We start from the raw sequence: 14,284 nt of genomic DNA on the forward strand, positions 1-14,284 counted from the left end.
GGTTGAACGCTGCAACACTGCACGTTCCCCTGCTGAGCTCTATTGTGGCCTGAACGCCGTAACACTCCATGTTTTGTGCTGCTCCAGTCCGCAGTTTGATACTTGCAGCGCCGCGCTGGCTCGCAGTTTCTGTGTGTAACCCCCCCTTCTCCCTCTCTCTGCCTTTTACATCCCCCGCCCCCATAGCTGGGCAGGCAGTTCAGCGGCTTCCACCTCCGTGCATTGTGATAGGACAATATGTTCCTGCACTAAGAGCTACTGCTAAGTGCCTGTCTGGCCCCAAATAACATTTCCAAATTAGGAAAGCGAGTGGACTGCACCATTCCACTGTCAGCTAGCGTTCCTTGTACAGAGCAGATTGCACCTCCTGGGGTTTCATGTGAAAAATGAATTAATTGACTGGTACCAATTGTGACAGCAGAAACCTGGATGGTGCTTGGTGTGTTTTCTGAAGTGGGTTACCTGGTCTGCCTTGAGGGCTACACTTTCCCCTTGATCTTTGAATGAATGGTTGTTTCTCTCTGTGTGTGTGTGTGTGTCTGCTGCTGCTGCTGCCGCCGCCGAGTGCCCGGATGGTTATCAGCTGCAAACTGAGCCAAGGCTGAGCTGGGGACTGAACCCAGGAAAACTGCAGCCGTAGCCCCAGCTGGAGAATGTCCCAGGCCGGCTGCCAGCAGAGTGAGAGACGCAGCAGTTTTCGTCCCCTCATTCTCAGGAACGGAGCAGGGGTTATGTGTGCAGCGTTAGGGGGAAACCTGCTCTAAAGCTGATGGCAAGCCGCTGGAAGCTGCCTCTCCAAACGGCACCATGGCCACTCACTCCAGGTAGGTGACACCGAGCAGCTGCTGTGTTCTGCAGCCGGGGGGGGGGGGGTAAATGTTTCTGTTTATTCCGGTTGTTCTTGAACCTGTTCAAGTCAGTGCCCAGTGAAAGAACAGGACTAAGTAAGGCTTAAAAATGTAAGCATCTGAAACTTGCTGTTTGAGCCACCTCCCAAAGTCAGAAAGGAAACGCTTAACTGGCATTCGTTACAGCCAAACACGAATCTGGTTGAGAAGTTCTAAAAGTGTTTCTTGGGCTGGATGCTGAGTGAGTGACCCCCGCCGCGATAAACAAACAATTCTATTGAATTGTTAATCTGATTTGGCACATAATATAGTCGGCTGAAAGTGACTGGATTGACAATTCATTCACAATATTTTAGTTTGTTACACTTAGAATTAAGCTGTAAAGATACCTTAACTCAGAATTGTGTTTAAAAACTTTGGAATGCATCGGAATCTGGTTTAATCTGAAATTAGGTCTGTGCTTCGTGTGTACGTTTTCTACGTATTTATGAACCAACTCAGAAATTGAGTGGCGTAATAGGTGTCTTTTTCAAGATGTTTGTTTTGATGAACGGGATACCCCACTTTATTTGGGTTGACTTGATTTTGAGAATCGTTCAAATACAACTCTGCAGTTGTCTGCACTTGAGTTAATACTATTTCAAAATCAACTTGTGCCAATTCTCCTTTAAAACGGGTTTGTAAAATATAATCAAATTTAATTTTTGTACGTCTGCTGAGTGATACATTTTGGAATATTTGATCCAATAGAATACGACTTTGGGCTCCAACTGAATTCCAATATATTGCACAACAACCATACTATTTGTGCAGTCATCTGTCCTTGATTGCCTCAGAGGATGTTTTAATATAATTTCTTTTTAGTTTCTACACTTTTATATTAATCTTGTTGCTATTTATCATCATTCCAATCTTTGTCGTTTTACTCCAAGGCTTTTCAAGCATTGCTGTCTTCAGTTTTGACATTTATTGACAAAAACATGGTCTCTTTATTGGCCTAGCCTATATTTTTTTAAAGCACTATGATTTTACCTGTTGACTGATTTTCTTTTTAATGCTCATGAAGCAAGAATGTCAGTGTTAGATGGATTGTTTTATTCTGGATTGACATCAAAATTGCAGAGGTATGCAATTTTCCTTTTCCTGAAGAACTGGGTTGAGACAATCCTAGTTCCTTTTCAGTAAGACCCTTACTGTTGGCACAGAAAGGAGACTTCCCTGTCGCTCTGGGTGAATTCCAGTTGGAGTTCCAGAAAAGAAAGAACAGTCTGGTAACCCAGTGTTGCCCCTTCATATTTGGGCTCAACTGTCACTTTTCATTTAAGAGATTCTCACATTTTAATTGCTCCTTTTCAAAGTGATTTTTTTTAATCATTGCTTTCAGGTGTAGTTAAGTAGCATTTGATTTTTAATGTGCCATTCAAAAAGCAGACATTATTAGAACAATGGGTATTGCATTGCAAGTGTTAACATGTGTGCATGCAAGTTTTCCTGATGCTTCAGTGTCTGACCCGAACATGGTTAACTTTGCTGAATTAGCTGCTTTTAATCAGGGCTGCAGTATGGTTGAAATTGTTCTTGTCACTCTGCGGTGAAAGGAAGATCAGCTGGAATTTAAAACTCCGACCCATATCTAGGGTTCCCCCCCCGCAAAGTGAATGTCAGAAAAGCCAACAACTGATTCTTCAAGGCTGTCTGGGCTATATTGGAGAGAAACTCTAAACAATTTGAGTGCTCAAATTCATAGTTTTATCTATTTTATGTACTTCCAGCACCAATAGCCGTAAAATACAATATTGACTTAAATTATTCACCTTAGTTTGCATTGTGAATATCAGCATCTATGGTCACCTCTTCCTTTTTATTCCCTCCAAGAAGAAAGCTATTGACCTCAATAAGGACTGACAAACCAGCAAAACCTGGGAACTGAGTGGTAGTTGAGATGTTACTCAATATGGATTGGTTGAAACTTTCTTTGTCAAGAATTTGAAAGTTCTGGTAGTGCTGCGAGTCACTTTTCCAGGTTAAGTTTTATATCAGCAGTAAACGAAGCCAGACTCTTGTGTCCACCTCATCAGTAGCTGGCAAAGCACAGGCTTAAAATCGAGCAGGTGCAGAGCTGTTTGGATCACAAGCATAGCCTAGGCCAAAGTATTTCCCCAAATTTTAAGGAAATGCTAATTTAGGACTTTTGTTACACCAATGAATTTGTCTTACGCATGAATTTAGAGTAAGATTGGCAGAGGCCTGACAGATTAAATCAGGCAATATTTCGTGGCAGGGAATCTGAAAGAAGAGATAGGAACTGCAGATGCTGGCGAATCCGAAATAATAAGGTGTAGAGCTGGATAAACACAGCCAGGCAGCATCATAGGAGCAGGAGGGCTGACAGTTCGGGCCTAGATCCTTCATCAAGAGTTTAATTTTGTCAACTAATCAGTTCAAGTTTTTTTTGTATTTTTCACTGCTCTATGGCTAAGCTATACTATATCCTATTCTGAACAAATTCCTATTCTTGTAATGCTAAAGCATTGTGTGATGAGAGGAGGGAAACATTTTGACAAATTTATTGAGTATTAGAAGAATTTGCCTGTTGTTTTAAAACACTTCTTAAAAAAAAAATTAAAATTCAGCAGTGTACAAAATGCATGTTGCCTGACTCGACCACATCCAACTCAACCAGTCTGTTCTCTCTGGGCTTTGTATTCCACATCCAACATGTTTTGTGCTCTAGAATTGCCCTTCATGTGAAAGACACCCAGAGTACAGAAAAGGAGCAAACTTTCAACATTTGCCTTAACTCCTGATCTTACTTGTAACAAGCGTGGAGCTTGGTGTTCAGCAGCCTCACCATCCCTGCAATAACTTGTAAAATTCAGGAGTTCTTTATTACTCTGACTGCTATGTTTCACTGTTACAAGTTGTGTATCGAGGTGCATAGCTTCCAGTCTGTAGTAGTAAGTTGGTAACAGCCACTGATAGAAGTCATTATTGGTTAGAAAAATAATAATATACTCAACATCAGAAAGACAGACTAGAACAAAGAACTGCACTTGCTGGAAATTTAAACACAAGCAGAAATTGCTAGAGAGACTCAGACTCAGCAAGTCTGACAGTATCCATGGAGGGAAAGCAAAGTTAATGTTTCTGGTCCAGTCCCAGTGACCCTTCCTCGAAAGAAGGGTTACTGGACTAGAAATATCACTCTGCTTTCTCTCCATAGATGATACTGGACTTCCTGAGTTTCCCGAGTAATTTGTATCAAAGAACCACAGATGTCGTGGCCCAGAATGCTGGCATCTATCATTATTGACAACGTAATGCTGCAGGTTATTGATTGCTGTTAATTATGGAGCCATCAACGTAAAGCTGATTGCCACATGATACTTGGATGCAGTGCATTTCAGTAGCTGCAGCTGTCTTGCTCATGCTGAGTAAGAGAATGTAGAACAATAACAATCTAGTTGAGACTCCATGTCCTCGACCTCATTCCTGTAATAGCAGTGAGAGCTGGACAGCATGTGCTAGGCAAGAGAAAAGTTTGGGCACTTTCCTCCTTGACTGCCCGAGATGCATCCATTGTTTTTGGCAGGACAGGGTAAATTTGCCACTGGATCACAATTTCCAAGGAGTCCATACCTTTGCTACAAAGAGAACACTTACAGTCAGTGATAACTGTGACCTTTACAAGTTGACTATTTTGGGAGGGCGTTGGAAGAGGCAAACATCTTAGGAGATTGCTGTGGCAGGGTACAATGTACTCTATTTCCTGAAGGACTCAATTTGACTAATTACTGAGCTGAGATTGAAGATAGTGCCCATTTCACCTTCTCAGGTTTGTTGCAATGAACATAGAACATAGAACAGTACAGGCCCTTCGGCCCTCGATGTTGTGCCGACCTGTCGTACCGATCTCAAGCCCATCTAACCTACACTATTCCATGTACGTCCATATCCAATGACGACTTAAATGTACCTAAAGTTGGCGAATCTACTGCCATTGCAGGCAAAGCGTTCCAGTCCCTTACCACTCTCTCTCTGAGTATAAAAAAACTACCTCTGACATCTGTCCTATATCTTTCACCCGTCAATTTAAAGCTATGCCCCCTCGTGCTCGCTGTCCCCATCCTAGGAAAAAGGCTCTCCCTATCCACCCGATCTAACCCTCTGATTATTTTATATGTTTCAATTAAGTCACCTCTCAACGTTCTTCTCTCTAATGAAAACAGCCTCAAGTCCCTCAGCCTTTCCTCGTTAGACCTTCCCTCCATACCAGGCAACATCCTAGTAAATCTCCTCTGCACCCTTTCTAAAGCTTCCACATCCTTCTTATAGTGCGGTGACCAGAACTGTACACAATACTCCAAGTGCAGCCGCACCAGAGTTTTGCACAGCTTCACCATAACCTCTTGGTTCTGGAACTCGATCCCTCTATTAATAAAAGCTGAAACACTGTATGCCTTCTTAACATCCCTGTCAAACTGGGTGGCAACTTTCAAGGATCTGTGTACATGGACGCCGAGATCTCTCTGCTCATCTACACGACCAAGAATCTTACCATTAACCCTGTACTTTGCCTTCTGGTTATCCTACCAAAGTGCATCACCTCACACTTGTCTGCATTAAACTCCATTTGCCACCTCTCAGCCCAGCTCTGCAGCTTGTCTATGTCTGTCTGCAACCTACAGCATCCTTCGTCACTATCCACAACTCCACCGACCTTAGTGTCGTCTGCAAATTTACTAACCCATCCTTCTACACCCTCATCCCAGGTCATTTTTTATAAATGACAAACAGCAGTGGACCCAACACCGACCCTTGCGGTACGCCACTAGTAACTGGTCTCCAGGATGAACATTTCCCATCAACTACCACCCTCTGTCTTCTTTCAGCAAGTTAATTTCCGATCCAAACAGCTATATCTCCCACAATTCCATTCCTCCGGATTTTGTACAATAGCCTATTGTGGGGAACCTTATCGAACGCCTTGCTGAAATCCATATACACCACATCAACCGGTTTACTCTCCTCTACCTGTTTGGTCACCTTCTCAAAGAACTCCATAAGGTTTGTGAGGCAAGACCTTCCCTTCACAAAACCGTGCTGACTATCCCTAATCAATTTATTCTTTTCTAGATGATTATAAATCCTATCCCTTATAACCTTTTCCAACACTTTACTGACAACTGAGGTAAGGCTCACTGGTCTACAATTACCGGGGTTGTCTCTACTCCCCTTCTTGAACAGGGGAACCACATTTGCTATCCTCCGGTCATCTGGCACTATTCTTGTAGACAATGACGAGTTAATGATCAATGCCAAAGGCTCGGCAATCTCCTCCCTGGCTTCCCAGAGGATCCGAGGATAAATCCCATCCGGCCCAGGGAACTTATCTATCTTCACCTTCTGAAGGATTTCTAATACCTCTTCCTTGTGAACCTCAATCCCATCTAGTCTAGTAGCCTGTATCTCAGTATTCTCCTCGACAACATTGTCGTTTTCTAGAGTGAATACTTTTGAAAACTATTCATTTAGCACTTCCCCTATCTCATCTGACTCCCCACACAACTCACCACTACTATCCTTGATTGGGCCTAATCTTACTTTCGTCATTCTTTTATTCCTTAAATACCTATAGAAAGCCTTAGGGTTTACCCTGTTCCTATCCGCCAACAACTTCTCATGTCTCCTCCTGGCTCTTCTGAGCTCTCTCTTTAGGTCTTTCCGGGCTACCTCGTAGCCCTCGAGTACCCTAATTGAGCCTTCACATCTCATCCTAACATAAGCCGCCTTCTTCCTCTTGACCAGAGATTCCACCTCCTTCGTAAACCACGGCTCCCGCACTCTACAGCTTCCTCCCTGCCTGACAGGTACATACTTATCTAGGACATACAGGAGCTTTTCCTTGAATAAGCTCCACATTTCTACTGTGCCCATCCCCTGCAGTTTCCTTCCCCATCCTATGCTCTCTAAATCTTGCCTAATCTCATTGTAATTGCCTTTCCCCCAGCTATATCTCTTGCCCAGTGGTATACACCTATCCCTTTCCATCACTAAAGTAAACGTAACAGAACTGTGAACGCTATCACCAAAGTGCTCACCTACTTCCAAATCTACCACCTGGCCGGGCTCATTACCGAGTACCAAATCTAATGTGGCTTCGCCCCTTGTTGGCCTATCTACATACTGTGTCAGGAAGCCCTCCTGCACACTCTGGACAGAAACTGACCCCTCTGTCGTACTCAAACTATAGTGTTCCCAGTCAGTATTTGGAAAGCTGAAGTCCTCCATGACAACTACCCTGTCTCTCTCACTCCTATCGAGAATCTTCTTTGCTATTCTTTCCTTTACTTCTCTGGAACTATTCGGAGGCCTGTAGAAAACTCCCAACAGGGTGACCTCTCCTTTCCTGTTTCTAACCTCAGCCCATACTACCTCAGTTGACGAGTCCCCAAACATCCTTTCTGTAACTGTAATACTGTCCTTGACCGACATTGCCACACCTCCGCCCCTTTTACCATCTTCTCTGTTCTTACTGAAACATCTAAATCCCAGAACCTGCAACAACCATTCCTGTCCTTGCTCTATCCATGTCTCCGAAATGGCCTCAACATCGAAGTCCCAGATACTAACCCATGCTGCAAGTTCACCCACCTTATTCCGGACGTCCTGGCATTGAAGTAGACACACTTCAAACCAACTTCTTGCCTGCCGGTGCCATCTTGCTTCCCTGAAACTTTATTTCGGACCACCCTACTCCCAACCTTTGCTATAGTCGAACTACAATTTTGGTGCCCACCCCCCCTGCTGAATTAGTTCAAACCCACCCGAATAGCCTTAGCACATTTCCCCCCCCAGGATATCGGTACTCCTCTGGTTCAAGTGAAGACCATCTTCCTTGTAGAGCCCCCACCTACCCCAGAAAGAGCCCCAATTATCCAAGAATCCAAAACCCTCCCTCCTGCGCCATCCCTGTAGCCACGTGTTCAACTCCTCTCTCTCCCTATTCCTCGCCTCACTAGCACGTGGCACGGACAACAAACCAGAGACACAACTCTGTTCGTCCTAGCTCTCAGCTTCCATCCCAGCTCCCTGAATTTTTGCCTTAAATCCCCACTCCTCTTCCTGCCTATGTCGTTGGTGCCAGTGTGGACCACGACTTGGGGCTGCTCCCCCTCCCCCTTAAGGATCCCAAAAACACAATCGGAGACATCACGCACCTTGGCACCTGGGAGGCAACACACCAACCGTGAATCTCTCTCGTCGCCACAGAACTCCTATCTGTCCCCCTAACTATGGAGTCCCAATGACTAATGCTCTGCTCCTATTCCCCCTTCCCTTCTGAGCAGCAGGAACAGACTCTGTGTCAGAGTCCTGTACCCCACTGCTTTCCCCTGCTAAGTCGTCCCCCGCCAGATACCAGATACTTGTATTGCATACATAAAGTAATATACTGAGCTGTATATTTGTCTTTAAATCTCTGGACTAGGGGACCAGTTATATTGGATTGGAGGAACTATCATGTTTTTCAAGTTTCCAGCCCTTAGAAAAGGACCAAGACGTTTATAAGGGATGTTGGAAGTCAGGACTAAGCCTGACTAGACTTTTTCCATGTGCTAGCCCAATGCTCATCTCATTGATTACCAAAGATTGGAGCTAAACTCCTAGTTTATCATGTCAGCATGGCCCTGACTGTTGGAATCACATGATAAAATTTGAGTCCAGTGTGCAGTGATGTGTCAAGACCAGTCCTAATGTTGTCCTAAAATTTTAAGCCAGGATATCCTGAAATCGGTACTGCTACCAATACTCGCTAAGAGCAGAAAACAAGTGAAAGACCAGGGATTGCATCTTTAATTTCTTGGAATAAGCTAAATCCATTTAAAGGCTAAAAGTTTAATCTGCTGGACTGGGATATGTTGTATTTCTTCCTTTTTAATGGTAGAATGTAGACACCATATCCCAGTATAAAATTATTTTTTAAAAGCGTTGCATAGTTAGTTGACAGTTTATAGAGATGAGAGTTAAAGCTGTTGCTGGGATTGGTTTGGCTTAGGTTAATGCTGACTTCAGTATAATAGAAAAAATGTTAAAGTTATGGCACCAGCAGTCCTGTTCCCTGTTGCTATGTCCATCCTAATTGTTTTTAAACAAAGGTTTGGCAAATAATTGTGGCCTTGTGAATTTTTCCAAAAAAAAAGACTATTAGTGGGAGACCTATAATCAATGCATTATGACATGTCTGCATTTGAAAGTTAACCCTCAAGACATTTTTGAAGTATTTAGATGAGCATTTTAAATGCTTTAATATACGAGGCTACTAGCCAAGTGCTGGAAGATAGAAGTAGGATGATAGGTACTTGATGATCAGTGTGGACATGATGGGCTGAATGACCTTTTTAACTGTGCTGTGGTACCTTCATAATTTGTCTTGCAATTCTAGGTGCTGACTGTCCAGTTTGGTGTTTAGCAGTACTTTTAAAATAAGACTGTTTAAAAATAATATGCACATTTTTAGAATGTCTTATCATGTTGAAATTCTGCAAACAGTTTCTGTAACAAATAGTTTTGAAGACGAATGGTTTGTGTTGGCACATGTTGCTTTATTATGGATGTTGACAAAGCATTGATCCCAGAGTGTAACGAAACTCAGCAGTACTGGTAAACACAAACTTGAATGCAGGCTGTAAGTTGAACTTTATTTCCTACCATAAACTAAAGATAACTTGAATATAATTCTGATGAAATGCTATTTTTGATACCAACTCAGTTACAAGAAAGGTCTTTGACCTGAAACATTTCATTCTAATTTTGTCTCCTCCGATGCTGTCAGACTTGCTGGGTTTTCATATTTCTTGGTTTTTTTAAAAATAATTTTCATGTATTTATTTTAGTTTCTTAAGTTATCAATGTTAACATATTAATGCTGACTAAGGATTGATAAGGAGAGGCTTTGTAATACGGTCCAAGGTACGTACTTTGTGAAATATTGCAAGGCAAATCTCATCATTGAAACACAAGTAACATCATCACAAGTTGCAAGTTCAGCCTTTGATTATTACAGGAGGTCATAAAAGTAATTGTATTTTGATTATAAACATCAAATCCTGAATGTATAAAGTTCTAACTTTTGTTTTAGTGCCAAGTGGTTTTTACTTTGCTTGATTTTTTTTTAAATTTCATGAATATGTTCAAAATGATTTTTCCTGTCCATACAGGTCTCAGACTAGAAGCTGCATTATCCATTCCAGCCAGAATTTCCCAGACTTATACCCCCAATTAGGTCTGTGATTCTTTGGTCCAGAAGATGATATTGCTTATGCACAGCATAAATGCACCACTCCTTCCCCCAATGAGGTGAATGATAAAATGTTAAGCATGGGTAATGGTGCTCATATTTTTGGAAATATTTAACTTATTGGAATTTTTTTAAATGTTTCCACGAAGCCTCCCTTGACACTTCAACACCAAGCTGGTGTTGCTCATCGTGTGGTGTCAAATGTAATTGTAAAAGCTGTTGTCCCTCCTGGGCATGGTCTTGTGCTTCTTTTGCAATCAAGTTTGGCCTTGATTTGTTGAACTTTAGTATCGAGTATTGCAGAAACCACTTTGCACCAAATCAAAAGGTAATACTTTATAAACATACTCTATTTAATATTCAAGGGAATAATAAAAGTACAATTTGTTATCTTGCCCTTCTGTAAAAACTAAAGGCTGAATCAACAGCCTATGTTGATGCTACTTAATTGACTTGATGAAGAAATTTACCTTGCAATATTTCATAAAACAAAGACCTTAGACTGTATAACTGAGCTTTTTCTTACCGATCCTATGTCACTATTTAAACAGAAGTTGCTGGAAAAGCTCAGCAGGTCTGGCAGCATCTGTGAAGAAAAAAATCCACTAACGTTTTGGGTCCATGACCCTCAGAAAGGATGGTAGCTGGGAAAATGTTGGTTTAAATTGCAGAAAATAAGGCAAAGGATCGGGTAGGGACATGGGAGAGTTTAGTCCCTAAAATTATTGAACTCCTTATTTTGAGTCCAGAGGGCTATTGGGTCCCCATATGGAAAATGAAGTGGTGTTCTACTAGAGAATAACGTAGTGTGGAGCTGGCGGAGCAGAGCAGGAAAGTTGACGTTTCGGGCTGTTATGTCTGACCCCAACATTGGCTGTTCTTACTGTCTCTGTTGTTCCTCCAGCTTGTGTTGAGCTTCGCTTGAACACTGCTATCCAACTGCCCTTCTCCTCTGTCTTCGGGATCTATCCTAACAGTTACTCCTTCTTCACTATTTTCTGCGTATAAACCAACATTTTCCCACTTTCTCAGGAAGGGTCACTGGACCTGGAGCGCTAACTGATTTTTTTTCGTCGCAGATGCTGCCAAACCTGCTGAGATTTTCCAGCAACTTCTGTTTTTGTTCCTGATTTACAGCATCTGCAGTTCTTTCAGTTTTTACTTGCCAGTATTAGTTGCTGCTGACAATATTTCTTTGGCCTTGGGACCATAAGCCATATTTTGTTTCATTGTACTGTATTTAAATATAAAGAGAAACCTTTGCAGATGCAGGAAATTTAAATACTGGAAATACACAACAAGTCTGAGATTAGACAGGTCCACTCCCTGAACCCGTTTATTTTCTCTGACCTTCTGCACACTGAGCTCTACTATTTTTTTCCCTTATATAATGTTTTGTTTTCTTTCCTTCCTCTTTCTGGTTTCACTGGACTCTACCTTCTGTGACTAAAATGGAACTTGATTTGTTCCCATGAGCGGTTTGTGCTGAGAATGTGTAATGGCTTACTGATCTGTCCCTCTATCCTGCAGAGATCACAGTTGAGACCAAAACATGATTGACTAGGCTGTGGTTCTGAGGGCACCGGACCTGAACTGTTAACTCTGCTTTTTCCCTTCACAGAGGCTGCCAGACCTGCTGAGTTTTTCCAGCAACTGTTTGGTTTTTGTCCCTGTTGTGGTATTCCATGCTAGGGCCTAATTCACCGGACAGTCTCATTGTACCATGTTGTCTCACCCTTCGAAATGGTTTAAATTTCTTTTCCTTAAGAAATCTACAACCAAGAGCAATGTCAAAATAGTCTGGACATTGCTTTTTACATTTTAGCTTTTTCCGGCATTGGAAATCTATCTGATTAGTTTTAGTCTGTGATGCAAGAGATAAAGTTGAGTTTTAATCAAATCCTTACTCTTGCATAATTTGAATTAAATACCTAAATTCTTGTATAGTGCTTTTGAAATAAATATGAATGGATATTAGTCTGTTCATGAATTGCTGTAGATTCATAATATAAATACAATGGTTTAATAGCCTTGCTCCCAATTCCCAAGTCATTGACAAGTTCGATTCTACTCTTGGGTGACAGTCTGGACACTGAAACTCCCCAGACAATTTTGACATTTTCCCTGTGTCTGTGTGCATTTCCACTAGGTGCTCCAGTTTCCTCCCACAGCCCAAAGATGGGCAGGGTAGGTGATTAGCCACTCTCCAAATTGCCCATAGTGTTTAGGTCAGGTGGGTTAGACATGGGAAATGTAGGGGAATGTGGCTGGGTGGGATGCAGTTTGGAAGGGTCAGTGTGGACTTGTTGGGCCGAATGGCCTGTTTCCACACCGTAGGGACTCTGACTCTGTGACAGCTGCAAGTAATAGCTGTTGCCCATGACCTTTTGTGCAGTTGTACCCATTAAAGCTTTGACTATAAGTGCTGTGGGGGCTTATTCACATGTTGCAGTTTTCCTCATTCACAGAAAAACATTTTCAGTGCTTATTTATGATTGATTTTCCCTAGCTCCATGTACTTTCTAATCCATTTTTAACTGAATATGTTTAATATAATGCTTCTATTGAAACACTTACTGCAGTGAAGAAAACGCTTTCTTATCAGATGTAGCCTTTCAGATGAGAAGTTAACCTAAGACCCATCTGCCTGATTGAATGGAAACACCAGACTCTCCTGGTGTCCTTGGTTTAAACATGCAGGACTTTGGGGTTCAAATGAACATAGAACATAGAACATTACAGCACAGTACAGGCCCTTTGGCCCTCGATGGTGTGCCGACCTGTCATACCGATCTCAAGCCCATCTAACCTACACTATTCCATGTACGTCCATATGCTTGTCCAATGACGACTTAAATGTACCTAAAGTTGGCGAATCTACTGCCATTGCAGGCAAAGCGTTCCAGTCCCTTACTACTCTCTCTCTGAGTAAAGAAACTACCTCTGACATCTGTCCTATATCTTTCACCCGTCAATTTAAAGCTATGCCCCCTCGTGCTCGCCGTCCCTATCCTAGGAAAAAGGCTCTCCCTATCCACCCGATCTAACCCTCTGATTATTTTATATGTTTCAATTAAGTCACCTCTCAACGTTCTTCTCTCTAATGAAAACAGCCTCAAGTCCCTCAGCCTTTCCTCGTAAGACCTTCCCTCCATACCAGGCAACATTCTAGTAAATCTCCTCTGCACCCTTTCTAAAGCTTCCACATCCTTCTTTATAATGTGGTGACCAGAACTGTACACAATACTCCAAGTGCAGCCGCACCAGAGTTTTGTACAGCTTCACCATAACCTCTTGGTTCCGGAACTCGCTCCCTCTATTAATAAAAGCTAAAACACTGTATGCCTTCTTAACAGCCCTGTCAACCTGGATGGCAACTTTCAAGAATCTGTGTACATGGACACTGAGATCTCTCTGCTCATCAACACTACTAAGAATCTTACCATTAGCCCTGTACTTTGCCTTCTGGTTACTCCTACCAAAGTGCATCACCTCACACTTGTCTGCATTAAACTCCATTTGCCACCTCTCAGCCCAGCTCTGCAGCTTATCTATGTCTGTCTGCAACCTACAGCATCCTTCGTCACTATCCACAATTCCACCGACCTTAGTGTCATCTGCAAATTTACTAACCCATCCTTCTACACCCTCATCCCAGGTCATTTTTTATAAATGACAAACAGCAGTGGACCCAACACCGACCCTTGCGGTACACCACTAGTAACTGGTCTCCAGGATGAACATTTCCCATCAACTACCACCCTCTGTCTTCTTTCAGCAAGCCAATTTCCGATCCAAACTGCTATATCTCCCACAATTCCATTCCTCTCCATTTTGTACAATAGCCTATTGTGGGGAACCTTATCGAACACCTTGCTGAAATCCATATACACCACATCAACCGGTTTACTCTCCTCTACCTGTTTGGTCACCTTCTCAAAGAACTCGATAAGGTTTGTGAGGCAAGACCTTCCCTTCACAAAACCGTGCTGACTATCCCTAATCAATTTATTCTTTTCTAGATGATTATAAATCCTATCCCTTATAACCTTTTCCAACACTTTACTGACAACTAAGGTAAGGCTCACTGGTCTATAATTACCAGGGTTGTCTCTACTCACCTTCTTGAACAGGGGAA

General features: G+C 42.4%; 1 protein-coding gene across 1 annotated transcript in view; it reads left to right on the forward strand.

Annotated features, from left to right (window-relative positions):
• The first annotated feature begins 301 nt into the window (after positions 1–301).
• The window catches only part of LOC125452177 (AF4/FMR2 family member 1-like), a 156,736-nt gene continuing 142,753 nt past the window's right edge, over positions 302–14,284 (forward strand). The window contains exon 1 of the mRNA XM_048530269.2: positions 302–824. Coding sequence (XP_048386226.1) covers positions 808–824 — 17 coding nt within the window. The 5' untranslated portion in view covers positions 302–807. The remainder of the gene's footprint in view (positions 825–14,284) is intronic.

Source organism: Stegostoma tigrinum, chromosome 1, assembly GCF_030684315.1.
Source record: "Stegostoma tigrinum isolate sSteTig4 chromosome 1, sSteTig4.hap1, whole genome shotgun sequence".
NCBI lineage: Eukaryota > Metazoa > Chordata > Chondrichthyes > Orectolobiformes > Stegostomatidae > Stegostoma > Stegostoma tigrinum.